The sequence below is a fragment of the Plasmodium relictum genome (genome assembly GCF_900005765.1).
Source record: "Plasmodium relictum strain SGS1 genome assembly, chromosome: 6".
In the NCBI taxonomy this organism is placed as follows: Eukaryota; Apicomplexa; class Aconoidasida; order Haemosporida; family Plasmodiidae; genus Plasmodium; species Plasmodium relictum.
In genome coordinates this window covers 595,247-608,868 of record NC_041684.1, presented here as the reverse complement: position 1 = coordinate 608,868, position 13,622 = coordinate 595,247, and the positions used below count along the sequence as shown (strand labels likewise).

General features: G+C 17.9%; 5 protein-coding genes across 5 annotated transcripts; 3 read left to right on the top strand and 2 right to left on the bottom strand.

The window, feature by feature from the left end:
- Positions 1 to 705: 705 nt before the first annotated feature.
- On the top strand, positions 706 to 2,839 carry PRELSG_0615700 (mitochondrial preribosomal assembly protein rimM precursor, putative; the record flags this gene model as incomplete). The annotated part of the gene is made up of 2 exons (XM_028675619.1): positions 706 to 2,522; positions 2,731 to 2,839. 2 exons carry the CDS (start codon positions 706 to 708, stop codon positions 2,837 to 2,839), a joined length of 1,926 nt encoding a protein of 641 aa, XP_028532190.1.
- Positions 2,840 to 3,294: 455 nt separating this feature from the next.
- Positions 3,295 to 5,748, top strand: PRELSG_0615600 (conserved Plasmodium protein, unknown function; the record flags this gene model as incomplete). Its single annotated transcript, XM_028675618.1, has 5 exons — positions 3,295 to 3,364; positions 3,539 to 3,813; positions 3,887 to 4,079; positions 4,264 to 5,282; positions 5,509 to 5,748. 5 exons carry the CDS (start codon positions 3,295 to 3,297, stop codon positions 5,746 to 5,748), a joined length of 1,797 nt encoding a protein of 598 aa, XP_028532189.1.
- A 348-nt stretch (positions 5,749 to 6,096) lies between these two features.
- On the top strand, positions 6,097 to 7,697 carry PRELSG_0615500 (conserved Plasmodium protein, unknown function; the record flags this gene model as incomplete). The annotated part of the gene is made up of 3 exons (XM_028675617.1): positions 6,097 to 6,235; positions 6,506 to 6,757; positions 6,826 to 7,697. 3 exons carry the CDS (start codon positions 6,097 to 6,099, stop codon positions 7,695 to 7,697), a joined length of 1,263 nt encoding a protein of 420 aa, XP_028532188.1.
- Positions 7,698 to 8,328: 631 nt separating this feature from the next.
- Positions 8,329 to 9,136, bottom strand: I3 (protein phosphatase inhibitor 3, putative; the record flags this gene model as incomplete). The annotated part of the gene is made up of 4 exons (XM_028675616.1): positions 8,329 to 8,356; positions 8,589 to 8,634; positions 8,728 to 8,808; positions 8,968 to 9,136. 4 exons carry the CDS (start codon positions 9,134 to 9,136, stop codon positions 8,329 to 8,331), a joined length of 324 nt encoding a protein of 107 aa, XP_028532187.1.
- A 1,674-nt stretch (positions 9,137 to 10,810) lies between these two features.
- Positions 10,811 to 13,315, bottom strand: GEXP15 (conserved Plasmodium protein, unknown function; the record flags this gene model as incomplete). Its single annotated transcript, XM_028675615.1, has 1 exon — positions 10,811 to 13,315. One exon carries the CDS (start codon positions 13,313 to 13,315, stop codon positions 10,811 to 10,813), a length of 2,505 nt encoding a protein of 834 aa, XP_028532186.1.
- Between the last annotated feature and the right edge of the window lie 307 nt (positions 13,316 to 13,622).

The window sequence follows — 13,622 nt, the reverse complement described above, 5'->3', positions numbered from 1 at the left end:
TCAGTACTGATTCAATCATTTTTATCTTTTATAATTTATCTCAATTTTTTTTTTTTTTTATATCAAATATTTTTTAATTGCTAAATTATAATTCCTTCCCATTTTCTTTTTTTTTTTAAGTTTTTCAATTTAAAAAAAAAAAATATTTTATAAACGTTTTTATCGTTTAAAATATTGTATTTAAAATAGAAATACATTATAAGAAAGCAGAGAGAAGAATGAAGTTATAATGAAGTAATTTATTTCATGTTTCATTTTTTAAAATTATAAGAACAAAAGAAAAATAAGATAGAACTTTTATTTTATTTATTTTTTTTTTATTTATAATAATAATAATACAAAAGTCCTGTTGTTTCCATTATGCTTATATGACAAAATAAATATATATAATATTATTATTTATATTTTTAATGGTTAATTACATAAGGTTGTTAATATATATATTTTTATATGCATATATGAAATAGCCTGATTAAAATATTATAAAATATATATATATATATATATATATATGTTCTCTTTTTCAAAAAATGCAATAATGTAGAATATCAATAAATAAATTAAAACTATATAAATACATTAATAATTTTTTTCTTTTTTTTTAAATTCTGAAATGCTCAATTATAGATAATTAAAATTTTTATTCTTTCCCTCTTGTTATAAATATAAGAATTTTTTTTTTTTTTTTTACAAAAAATTGTGTAAATGACAAAATGCTTAGTAATATTAAAAAAGCTATTATTGGTTTTGATACTTCCAACACTATTTAGAAGTTTTATTCTTAGCTTAAAATGGTCTAAAGATCAAAAAGACATATCTTTAAAAAAATGTTTTTTTTTTTTAAATAATACGTATAAAATTAAAAGAAATATTACAAATAATTTAAATATATTTTTCTATAAAAATTTATTTAGACAAAAATATATATTCTTTAATAAATACTCTAAAAGCTCATGTATAAAAAAAAATATCCTTTTCTTTAATTTTGAAAGTTACATAAATGACAAAAAAAAAAAAAGCAGAATTCCATTTTATAAAAATAAAGCCAAAAATATAAAAATTAAATTTTCTTTATATAAATCCACGATAAAAAACAAAATATTCGCTTTTGATAACGATAAAAACAAACTATTAGAAGGTGTAGAAAATAAAAACAATTTAGATATTTTAAAAAAAGATAAAGATAAAAAAGAAAATTATGTAGGAAACGGAAAAGAAAAAAAAGACATAAAAAAAGATGAAGAACAAATAAATTTAGCTAGATCTTTTTTAACGGATACAAAATACTATAAAAGAAGTAAATATTCTAAGGCTGGATTCTTGAAAGAAAAAAAAAATGATATATTTACAAAAAAAAAAGAAAATTTTATATCTAATGATTTTTTTAATGATGAATATAATGACTCGTATACAGAATCAAAGGATGATTTACTGAAGAATAACTTAAAAAAAAATATGGAAAATGAAAATATTAGTTTGTCTACTCTATTGATAAGAAATTATTTTTCTGACCATAATAGAAGTAATGATTTAGATTTAATGAATAAAATAAATGTCAATGATATGAAAATAAATTATATTTCGGATTCAATTAATCCAATGAATGAAAAAAAAAATAATAATAGCAATAATAAAATATCCTTTATGAATGAATTTACTGTTATAGGAGAAATTGTTGGTGTTTTTGGCTTATTAGGTTATGTTAAAGTAATTAGTTTTACTACGTTTAATGATATTAGATTTAAAAATAATTGTTACCGATATCTTTTTATGAATAATTATCCTTGTCCTTTACCAATTAAAATAATAAATGTGAAAGAATCATTAAAAATAAATTTTCTTTATATTAAATTTGAAGGTATAGATACTAGAACTGATGCATTAAAATTGAAAAGTTGCTTAATTTGTGATGATAAAAGAACATTTCCTGAAATTGGTGAAAATAAGTATATATCAACAGATTTACTAAATTTTGATATTTATATTTTTAATGATTTTACTAATACGTCAATAGGGAAAGTTTTCAGTTTTGTATCGAAATATGATTACATAAATAGTAGATCTATACAGGAAATATCAGATGATCTTATTAAAATAGAATTAAATAAAAATATATCTTTAAAAAAAGTTTTTAACATCATAAATGTAGCCAAATCAAATAATGATTCCAATTCTGAAAATAATTCTTCTATAAAAAACTGGGAGCCTATTAATGTATTAATAAATAAAAATAATTTTAATATTTATGAGCATGATGAAAATAATTTAAATAAATTAAAAAAAGGGAGCAAAAATAATTATGATACTTTAGATAATATAGAAGGCTGTTCTTATAAAAAAATATACAAATGTGATTATTGTGATTATGTTTTTGATAACTTAAAAGAAGCAAGTGTACATGAAAATTCTCATTTTAATAGTGATAAAGAGCTATTAGATAATTCATTTGAAATCAATAATCAAAAAGAAAAAATTTATGAAGTAACACAAACCGATGTAGAAAAAATAAAAAACGTGGAATAGTAAGAAAAAAAAAAAAATGAATAAGAATAAATTTTTGTTTATTTTTTCTAAAATTTATATATATTTTTTTAATGAAATTTGTATAATACATTTATATGTCAATGTGATTAATATATTATATATATATATAGATATATGTATATGATTCACATTTTAAATTAGTACTTAATTTTTACATATGATTTTTTCTATATCCATTTTTTCCAGTTTTTTTATTCCTATAGTAAAAGAAAAAACAATAAGATGTGTAAATTATGAAAATAAAAAAATATACTTAGATATATCAACTATCTTTTTAATAGATGATAATAAATAGTTAAAAATAAATGCCTCAATATATTTGCTTTCTCTTAAGAAACAACAGGTCTGGATGTGTTTGCCTCCTATTTTTAATTAAATTTATTAATATTATATTAAAAAAAATTTAATTATCAATATAATGTGTATATTATATATATAATTTTTCTTTTACTAATATAAATTCCTTTATTATATGTTGAGGAAGCTTTTATGAAGTTTTTTTATTCTTTATGAATTATTTTACATAATAAAAATACATGCAACATTTTTTTTTCCCTTTTTTTTTCTCTTATCGTAAAATTAAAAAAAAAAAATTTTTATTAATGTGATACAACACTTTATATTTTGGTTTTTTTTTTTATAAATGATATTACATAGATTTGTTCTACATTTAAAATGTTTTTAAGTTTTAAAAATTTAAGATATATATTTTGTGTAATATTTTGAAATAAAATTTTTTTATTATAGAATATGAAAGAAAAGTATGTAATAAATGTTTTAGTTTTAATATGGATTTTCTTTTTTAAAAAAATTGTCACTAGTGTGTAAAATAGTATTAAAAAAAAATATTTTTGTTTCTTTTATTATTCTTTAAAATCTTATAAAAATATAATTAATATATATATATACATGTCATTACAAATATAAAAAACATATTTATGAAAATTTAATTATATTTTTTAAAAACATATGGTTGTCTTTTTTTTTCTCTAAGGTGATTTGCTATCTCCTCATACACTAAGAAATATGATAAAAAATACCTATCTGATAAACGATTCAAAAAATTTTAATAATTTTTCATTTTTTTATTTATATAATGCTTTGAGTTGTACTTTAACAGAAAATGTTTTTGATTCCTATGTAGATAAAAAATATCAAAAAGAAATATTTATTATAAAAAAAAATTTATTAGAACTAAAAAAACAAACAGAAAATAAAAATTTGTGGATTTTTTTTGAGTTTAACCTATTTGATTCTTTGATATCAGCTGTAACTACAAAAAAAAAAAAAAAAAAGAAAATTTTCATTTGTTTTTATGATAATTTCCTTTTTTTTTTATAAGATTGAAGATATAGAAAAAAATATGAGAAATTACGGAACAGGAATATCAGATATTTTTAATGAATTAAAATTATCAGATTCTAAATTTAATCACATTGTAGATTATAAGTTAAATATATGTACTCAACACGTTTTTGATGTTGAAGTTGTCAGTTTATTTTTGACTATAGTTCCTTACTTATTGGAAAAATTAGGTTAAAAAAAAATTTGAGTAAAAATTATATATAAATATACTAAATTATTTTTTAAACTTTTTAAACTTTTTAAAATAGAAATTTTTTTTTTTTTATCATATATAATTATTTTTTTTCCTTTTTAATTTCATCTTAAATTTCACATTAAACTATTGTTTTTTTTTTTTTTGTTTGTTTGGAGTAGATATATCCCATAAGGGCTATATAAGAGAATTTTGTTATGCATTACAAAAAACGTTAAATTTTTTCAATTTTTTTATTTCATTAATTAATGAGCATAATATAAATATAATAGATATAGACAAAAAAGAGATAAATGTATTTTTAAAAGTTAAAGACAATTTTCGCCTAGTCTCTTCAGTAGAAGAAAATAGACTAACTCTTTATGATGAACTAATTCTAAAAAATAAATATGGTAAATTATTAATAAATGATTTATTTAAATTTTTTGATAATTTTTATTTTTTTGAAGTTGAGGAAGAGTTAAATTATTATGATTACATAGAAGTATTACCTATATATATAAAAACAGAAAATGGACTTTTTAAATCAAGAAATTATAATATGGAAAATATGTTTTACTCATTAATAGAAACATTTAAAAAAGATTTAGAAGTTAATGAAGGGATAATATTGATAAAAATATTTAAACAATATAAAATTAATACCGATACAAAAACAACCTACTATTTTGATTCAGATATTATATACAAAATAATCATGCATGAAATCAGTAAGTCAACATCAATTTTATCTGAAATAAAATTTGATTTTTTATATTCTCAAAATGTAGATAGCACAAAAAGAAAATTAGCGAATGATGATATAACATTGAGTCTTATTATATTAGTTGATTCTAATATAAAAGATGATGATTTATTAGAAAAATTTTACAATATTGTCTTTTCAGGAGATATATTTTTATCTAACAAAGAATTAAATAAGCATCGAATAAAAATTGTAGGATCATGCATTTTTACCAAAGAGAAACAACCTCCAATTTTTAATGGATTTTTTTCACATGGTCTTAGTACATATATTCTTTTTAAAATACTCGATCTTTTAAAACCGAATAAAAAACTATTATATTTAGCCATAGAAAAAGCAGAGGATACTAATCATATTAAAGCAGAAGGAATTGCTGAAAGACTTTTGAATAATTCAAAAGAGAATTTTGAAACTGTTTTATTATTTGAAAGAGGAGTAAAAAGAAGAAAAAAAAAAAATGATTTTTGGACAAAATTATTTATAGATGTTTTTTGTTTTCTACTTTTATAGTTTATTTATTGACATATTTTATTTTTTTTATTTGTTACTTTTATTAAATTAACCAAATATTTTTCATAAATATATTTTATTTTTATTTTTATTTTCTTTTTTTTTTTTTTAAATTAACTTTTATATATTATTTCTACTTTTTTTTTTTTAGGAAATAATAAATTATAATAAATTTGAACATAATAAGAAATGTGATATGTGCTTAGTGGGATATGGGGGACTTTATTCTTTATACTTATGTATCTTCATACCTATTATATTAAGTTTACTTATATGTTACTTTATATATAAAAAGAAAAAATACTCAAAAAAGAATACTGTAAATCGTAAAATACACAGTTTACATAGTGAAATAAAATCAAATGAACCAAACATTATTTCTCTAAAATGAGAAAAATAATTTTTTTTTTTTTTTTTCATATTTTTCCTTGTTTTATATTTTTATAAGTGTGTGAAATATTTCCCCGTAATTGCATACATTTTATTTATATATATTTAATTTTTTAAATTGAAATTTTTTTTTTTTTATATATATTCAGTTTATATTGCAACATAAATTTTAAAAAAATATTTTTCTTTTTTTTCTTTTTGGAATTTTTTCCAATTTTTGGAAATGTGTAATAATAAAAATTTTACTATTAAATTTAACTTTAAAAAATTTTAAATATATAATAAAAAAAATTTTAATACAAAATTACTTGAATCTAACCAAAGATTATTTTTTTTTTCTAAAAGAATAATGAGTGATAATGATTTAGAATTAATACCAAATATATATAAACAATTTGAAGAAAAAAATGAGGCAAACATAAAAGAGAACGAAAGCGATGAAAATGAGGAAGATGAAAAGAAAGAAAATGATAATATTACTGTAAATAGTATATATGTCAAAATAAAATTATAAACTAAAATAAAAATAATATAACTGATATATATTGATATATTTAAAAAAATGTACAATAATATATATATGAGAAAAAAAATTGAAACTTTATGGTTATTTTTATAGATCATTTCTGTTTTTATATGCATCGTTACTATTATTTTATTTGTTTATTTTTTTGTATTATAAATTTATTTATTCTATAGTATTATAAATTCTTTTATTTTATTTCATTTTTCATTTTTTTTTTAATATGTATTTGTAGAAAACAGCAAGTTTTATAAGAAGCTGTATTCTTTTATAGAAACTAAGTCCACATATATTAATTTAATATTAAGATGTAAGAATGAAAAGGGGACTAAAATTGTTTATAAAAAAAAATATATGAGAGCTCAAAATAAGGCTTCTCAAGAAAAAAAAGAAGAAAATTCTTTAAATATTCTAAAAGAAATTGTTAAAAATAAATTTTCTAATTATTCTGATGAAAAAATAGACATATACCTAAAGGAAATTATAAGTAATATAAAAAATGTATATAAATATATATATATGTATTTATAAAAATATTTTTTCTATTATTATCAGATGATCCACCTAAAGAAAATTGTTCTCTTCATAAAAAATTATTTGAAAAAGATGAAAAGAGGATATATATAAAGCACAATTTAATAAGTTATATATTTAATTTTATTGATTGTAAAACTTTAATGAAATTTAAAGAATGTTCAAAGATAGATAATGAAATAGTTAGTTTATATCTTAGAAAAATATTGTATACTTTGCCCTTTAGAGATGAGGATATAATAACCAATATACAATATTGGAAAAATGTGGTAAATTATTTTTTTTACACTTGTGGAACACTAATACCAATTGACAGATCAAATTATCCTACGATCTTAAAAGCATTAGAACAAAATAAAAGTTTTTGTGTAATTACAAAAGATTCAATGAATTCTAATATTTTCATTAGCCTGGATTATTTAAATGAAAAATTAATATCTTCATGCAATCATAATAACCCATTACCTCACACATGTGACCCTAAGAATGAAATATGCGGAGTAAAAAACTTAAAAACAGAAGAAATATCAATGATTGATTTTATTGAAGAATATTACAAAAGATTAAGAATTAATGATGATGAATTAATTTGGAATTCATTTTATTTTCATAAATCATCTGAATTTTTAACTTTACTTTTCCTAGAATATCTAAAATGTTTATCAACTGTTGTAAAAAAATATAATGGAAAATGTACTTTTAAAAAAACAGAATATTTTGTAAACTGTGGGCATCATATAACTCATCGTATTTGGATTCAAATATTTCTTGAATATGGTTACGAATCTACTGATATAAAAAAAAAAAAAAAAAATGAAAACAACATAGAAGAAGATTGTGAAAATAGAACACTATATTTGACCATTGCTGACCATTTTAAATGGGATGCATAATTTATTTTTTTGTGTCTTTTTATTTTTAATTTTATTTAATTTTTTAAATTAATCATTTTTAAAAGTTCCATTAACTTTTTTTTTTTTTAATATTATTAAAAAAAAGAAAGATTTAATTTCTTCTCTGAAAATTAAAAAATATATATATTTGTAATAACACTTGGGATATTAATCTTATGTATATAATAATACGAATACGTATTAATATTTATTATCCAAAATAAAAAAATATATATATATATATATCTATTTAATTAAAAAAAAATGTCAATAATAAAAATTGAAAAAGTATTAATTTACTTATAATAAAAATATACTTTAAAAAAAAAAAAAAAAACAATAAACAAATTTATAAGTTAAAAAATATAAAAAAAAGTAAAAAGTAAAAATTATGAAAAAAAACTACATATGGTATTTTAATGTTTACTAAATAGTAATAAAAACCAAATTTCTTTTTAATATATAAAAAAAAATTATACAAAAAATAAAAATTGTACATATATAAAAAAAAAAATTATTATTACAAATAAAAATTTCATTTTTACATAATATTGGTTATAAACAAAAAAAAAAAAAAAAGAAAAAAAAAAGACTTATAACAAATTTAGGAATTATAGAATAATCAATAAGATTAGTTTTTTAATTCTTTTTCATCTTTCCTATTAAAAAATAATATATACAGATTATATAAGAAAAATTATTACTATCATTTCTATAGCAATAAAATATCACTATAATACAAATAAACATATATAAAAAAAAAAAAAAAGTATATCTAATAAATAGATTAATTCCTTAAAAAATATATATAAAATCAGTCTAACAAATACATATATATATGTAAATACAAAAATTAGGTTGAAATTTATAAATATAGAGTAAATATATTACGCTTCATTCTTCTGGTTATCTTTTTTTGAACAAGAATCACAATTATCTGTTGATAAATGAAAAGAAATTTTTAATTATTATGGATTTAACTAATAAATCGTTTGATTAATTTAGTTAAATTTTTTTTTTTCTTTATTACGTTCACTGTCAGATGAATCTGAGTCTGAATTTGAATCTGAACTTTCGCCGAATTCTCTTGGTTTATGATATATGCAACAAACTTTAATAGTATTGTAGAAAAAAAAATAAAATTAATATATAATATTGTGTGAATAAAAAATATAATAATACTTTTACAGTGATATATATATGCGCTCATATTTAAAAGAAAATACAATTAAAAATAGTTTGTGTAATTTTTTTTTTCATTTCCTATTACTTTTTGATGATTTCTTTTTTGCGTTTTCGTTATCAATCGTATTTTCATCCCATCGAACCATCTTTTGAGGAGATAATTTCAAAATTCTTACAATTGTACTCGCGTTTCCATTTTGATCGTTCTTTGTACTGGGCTCTTGAAGATAAGTAGTCGTTGTTGAAGAATGCATATGAGACATTATAAAAAAAAAATTTAAAAAAAAAAAATAATAAAATAATAATAAAAGAGTTAAAATAGTATCTCAAAACAAATTAAGAGGTAGAAACAATGCTCTTATCAAAAACTTGAATTGCTGAGTGATACTTTAAAAAGAAGAGAAAATGCGCAAGGTTGTAATAGCTATGTATAATTATACGTAAAAAAAAAATATATCTATTTTTTTGTTTTTTTTTTAAATTAAAGAATTTAGTGTTTATATTCATTCTTTTTATTTTTTTATTTTATTTAAAATAAAAAAAAAAAAAGAAATACCCTTAAAACAATTTTAAAAAGCTAAAAACATAAAAATAAATATTTCCTCGTTTGTTAAATCATCTTTTTGAAAAAAACTTCATATTTGATCTTATTTATTTTTAGCTTCTAATAAAAAAAAAAATACATAAGCATTTGATTTCAAAATAAATTAAAATTAAAAAAAAATAATTTTATAAATCCTTCACAATTCGCTCAAACGTTAAACTAATAATTTACTTGTTTTCGACAAAACTATGAATCAGCTATTTTTTTTTTTTTTATTTTCACAAAAAAAAAAAATTTTGAAAAAATAATAAATTGAAAAATTAATTTTTTATGCTTTTTTAATAACTTTATATATGTATATATATAAAAGTACACTTTTAAAATATCTATATAAAAAAATTATTTTGTACAATTCCTAGCATTACGCATTTTTGTTAATTTTTAATTTAATAAAACATTTCATTAGGCTAAATAATAATTAATAATAAATAAGCATTCATATATATATATATTTTTTTACTTTTAATAAATTTTTATTTATGTATTTATGTTTTTTACTTTTTATTTTATTTTTACTTTTTTTTTTTAATACAATAAATAACAAAAAAAAAAATAAAATAAATAAAAAAAAATTAAAACAAAAATACAAAATTGAAAAAGTTTCCAAAAAATTTATGTATAAATTTTGATGTATTATTTTAATTGTAAATATTAAAATAAATGCATTACGATAAAAAAATAAAGAATGTTTTTTTAAATTAGAAGAAGGTTTAATAATATATTTTCCTTGATCTATTCATAAACATATAATGAATTATTTTCTTCGTGAATTTATTCATTTTCTAACATTTATGTATCTTACACACATAAAAATATATTGTTCTCATACATTATTATTTATTTTTTTTTATTTTTCTCCATTACATCCATATGTACGCATATTTATTTAAGGGTAAAATTTTATTCATAATAATATCCACATTTCACTTATCTTCGACTTAAATTTTATAAATATTCATTAAAACTTATATTTTTTTATCTAAAAATAATAACTTTATGAACATATATAGTCATTTATTTAAACATTAAAAATAAATATAAGCCTATAATAAATGATATGTAAATTAAAACTACTTTTAAAAAAATAAAACTTCAGTTATATTTTAAAAAAAAAAATAAATAAATAATATGATTCTATGCATTTTTAGCATAAACTTCATGTGCATTTTATGAAGTCTTCTAATATGATTTTGGTTTATTTTATTTTACTTATTTATTTATTTATTTATTTTTTTTACTTAAGTAGTAAAACGGAAATTTTACAATAAATAAGATAAAGGCTAAATGAGAATACACCAAATAATATTATTATTAAAATATAAACTCAAAATTCGTAGCAACTTTCAAAATCATCATCATTATCACTATCTTCTTGTTCATTTGATTTTTTATTCTTCTTAGAAATTTGAATTAAACCCTTTTTTTTTTTCCTTTTTTTTTTTATATCATATTCTTCATCTAAAGAATTTGTTGATTCTTCATTATCATGTTCTACATCATGTTCCTCTTTTATATCGGTTTCATTTAATTTTCTTTTTTTCTTAATATTATCATTACTAACAAATGTTAAGTAATTAACTGCGTCATACATTTGCCATATATTTTCTAAAACTTGATTTTCATTATTTATCCTTCTTAGTTGTATAGGATTTGCTGCTGATACTATTCCTACTGATATTAAATTATATATATCGTAATAATTAAAAGGGCCATATATATTATTATCAAGATCATTATTCCATTTGAATTGCCATTGTATATCTACATTTTCTTTGTATTCTTCTAATTTTTTACATAAATTTTCAAATTCATTTTTTGTTAAAAAATAAACATTCTTATATTCATTAGTTAATTTTTGTGTTAAGTCAATTAAATTGTTAAATCGTCTTTCTATTGTTTTATAATCCAGTGCTATTTTTAGATATGTTTCTTCTAATTTATGTAATTCTTTTAATTTTTCATCGTTAACCAAATCATTATTATTTTCTTTTTTATTATTTATTAAATTTTTATCAATTTTTTCTTCATTTATATTATGTTTACTATTTTCGTAAATATCTCCTTTACATATATTCACTTGTAATCCATCTATTTTTTCATGTGATATATCTATAGCTGTATTAATTTTTACTTCTTCTATTTTTATTTCTTCATTTTTTAATTCTTTTTTTACTTCTTTGCTTTTTATTTGCCCTTCACTCTTCATATCTTCTTTTATTTCTTCTTTATTTTTTATTTCATTGTCATTTTCCATATCTTCTTTTACTTCTTTATTTTTTATTTCATTGTCATTTTTTATATCTTCTTTTGTTTTTTCTTTATTTTTTATTTCATTGTCATTTTCCATATCTTCTTTTGTTTTTTCTTTATTTTTTATTTCATTGTCATTTTCCATATCTTCTTTTGCTTCTTCTTTATTTTTTATTTCATTGTCATTTTTCATATCTTCTTTTGTTTCTTCTTTATTTTTTATTTCATTGTCATTTTTCATATCTTCTTTTGTTTCTTCTTTATTTTTTATTTCATTGTCATTTTTCATATCTTCTTTTGTTTCTTCTTTATTTTTTATATCTTCATTTACTTCATTTTCATTTTTTTTATTATCTTTTATTTCATTTTCATTTTTTATATGTTCTATTTCTTTTTCATTTTTTATATCTTTTTTTATTTCATTCTCATTTTCTATTTCATCTTTGTTTTTCATATTTGCATTTTCTTCATTGCTCAATATAAAATTTTCATTTCTTGTTTTAGTGTTTACACTAATATCTTTTTTTTTAATATTTATCTGCAATAATTTTTTTTTATTTTGATCTTTATAATTGAAATAAGAATTATCTAAGTTATTCTCTTCATTGTTTAAATTTATATTAAATAAAGAATTTTTATTCTCATGAAAATTGGAGAGAGAATTTAATTTTTCTATTTTAAGTTTACATTCATTTAGGTAATTTTTACATAACTTCAAATCATTTTTATATCTAATCATTGCTTTAATTGGTGTTTCTTTATCTATTAATAAACAGCATAGAGAATAAAGAGCATCATAAATATTAACTGTAAGTAAGTCATTATTTAAATTATTTGCTTCATCATATTTTGAATTTATTTCATTATGTATTTTTGTTTTTAATTTCTGATCAGAAAATGTAGAAAATGGATCTTTTTCATCAACTGATTTTAACCAAGCTTCTTCAATATCATCATTGTCGGATTCATTATAAATATAATTCCCATATTTATCAATATATCCTTCTTTTAATTCATTTTTCATATTAAATGGTTCAATATCATATCCAAAATAATATTTGCTATAATTAGATGTTTTTTCTTCTGCATTGATAATAGCTGTATGTATATCATTTACTTCAAAGGAGCAATCTTCATTAAAAGATTGACTAAATTTTTCCCTTTTTAAATTAAAAATTTTTAAGTTATCTGTTTTCATATTTTCGTTTATATTTAATCCATTTTCAAAGGTGTTTTTTTTTGTCTGTGTATATCTTTCCTTATCTGATATATCTTTTTCATAAAATTTATTATATTTATTTCCTTTTTCTCCATTTATATATATATCTTCAGTCTTAAAACCTTTTTCGTCAAAATCACAATCATACATTTCATTATAAAAACATTCAAAATAATTAAAGTTGTTTAAAGAAAGATTAAAATAATTATTTTCACTTTCATCTTTTTCATAATATATTGTTTCATTTTTATCAGAAAATTGAACTTTTTTCTTTTTTTTTTTTTCTATTCCATCTTTATTTTTTGTTATATCATCTTCTATTTTATCCATATCAACCCCAATAGTTTCTTCATTCAGCATTTTCTTATAAAAATTGAAGAAAAAGTAAAATAAAGAAATAAAAAAAATATATGTAATCAGAATTAATAAGTTAAAAGAAGAAAATATAAAAAATAATAATATTTTATATTATTATTTCAAATATGAAAAAAAGAAAAAATTATAAAGATATATCTATTAAAGTTTTTAATCAATGAATTAAATTTATTATTTTTTTTAAATTAGTTATTTTTTCTTCATGTTTAAATAGTTAATAAAAAAAAAAAAAAAGGGATAAAAAAAATAGAATATGTATCATTATTCTCATTTTTACCTACTAAAATAGTCT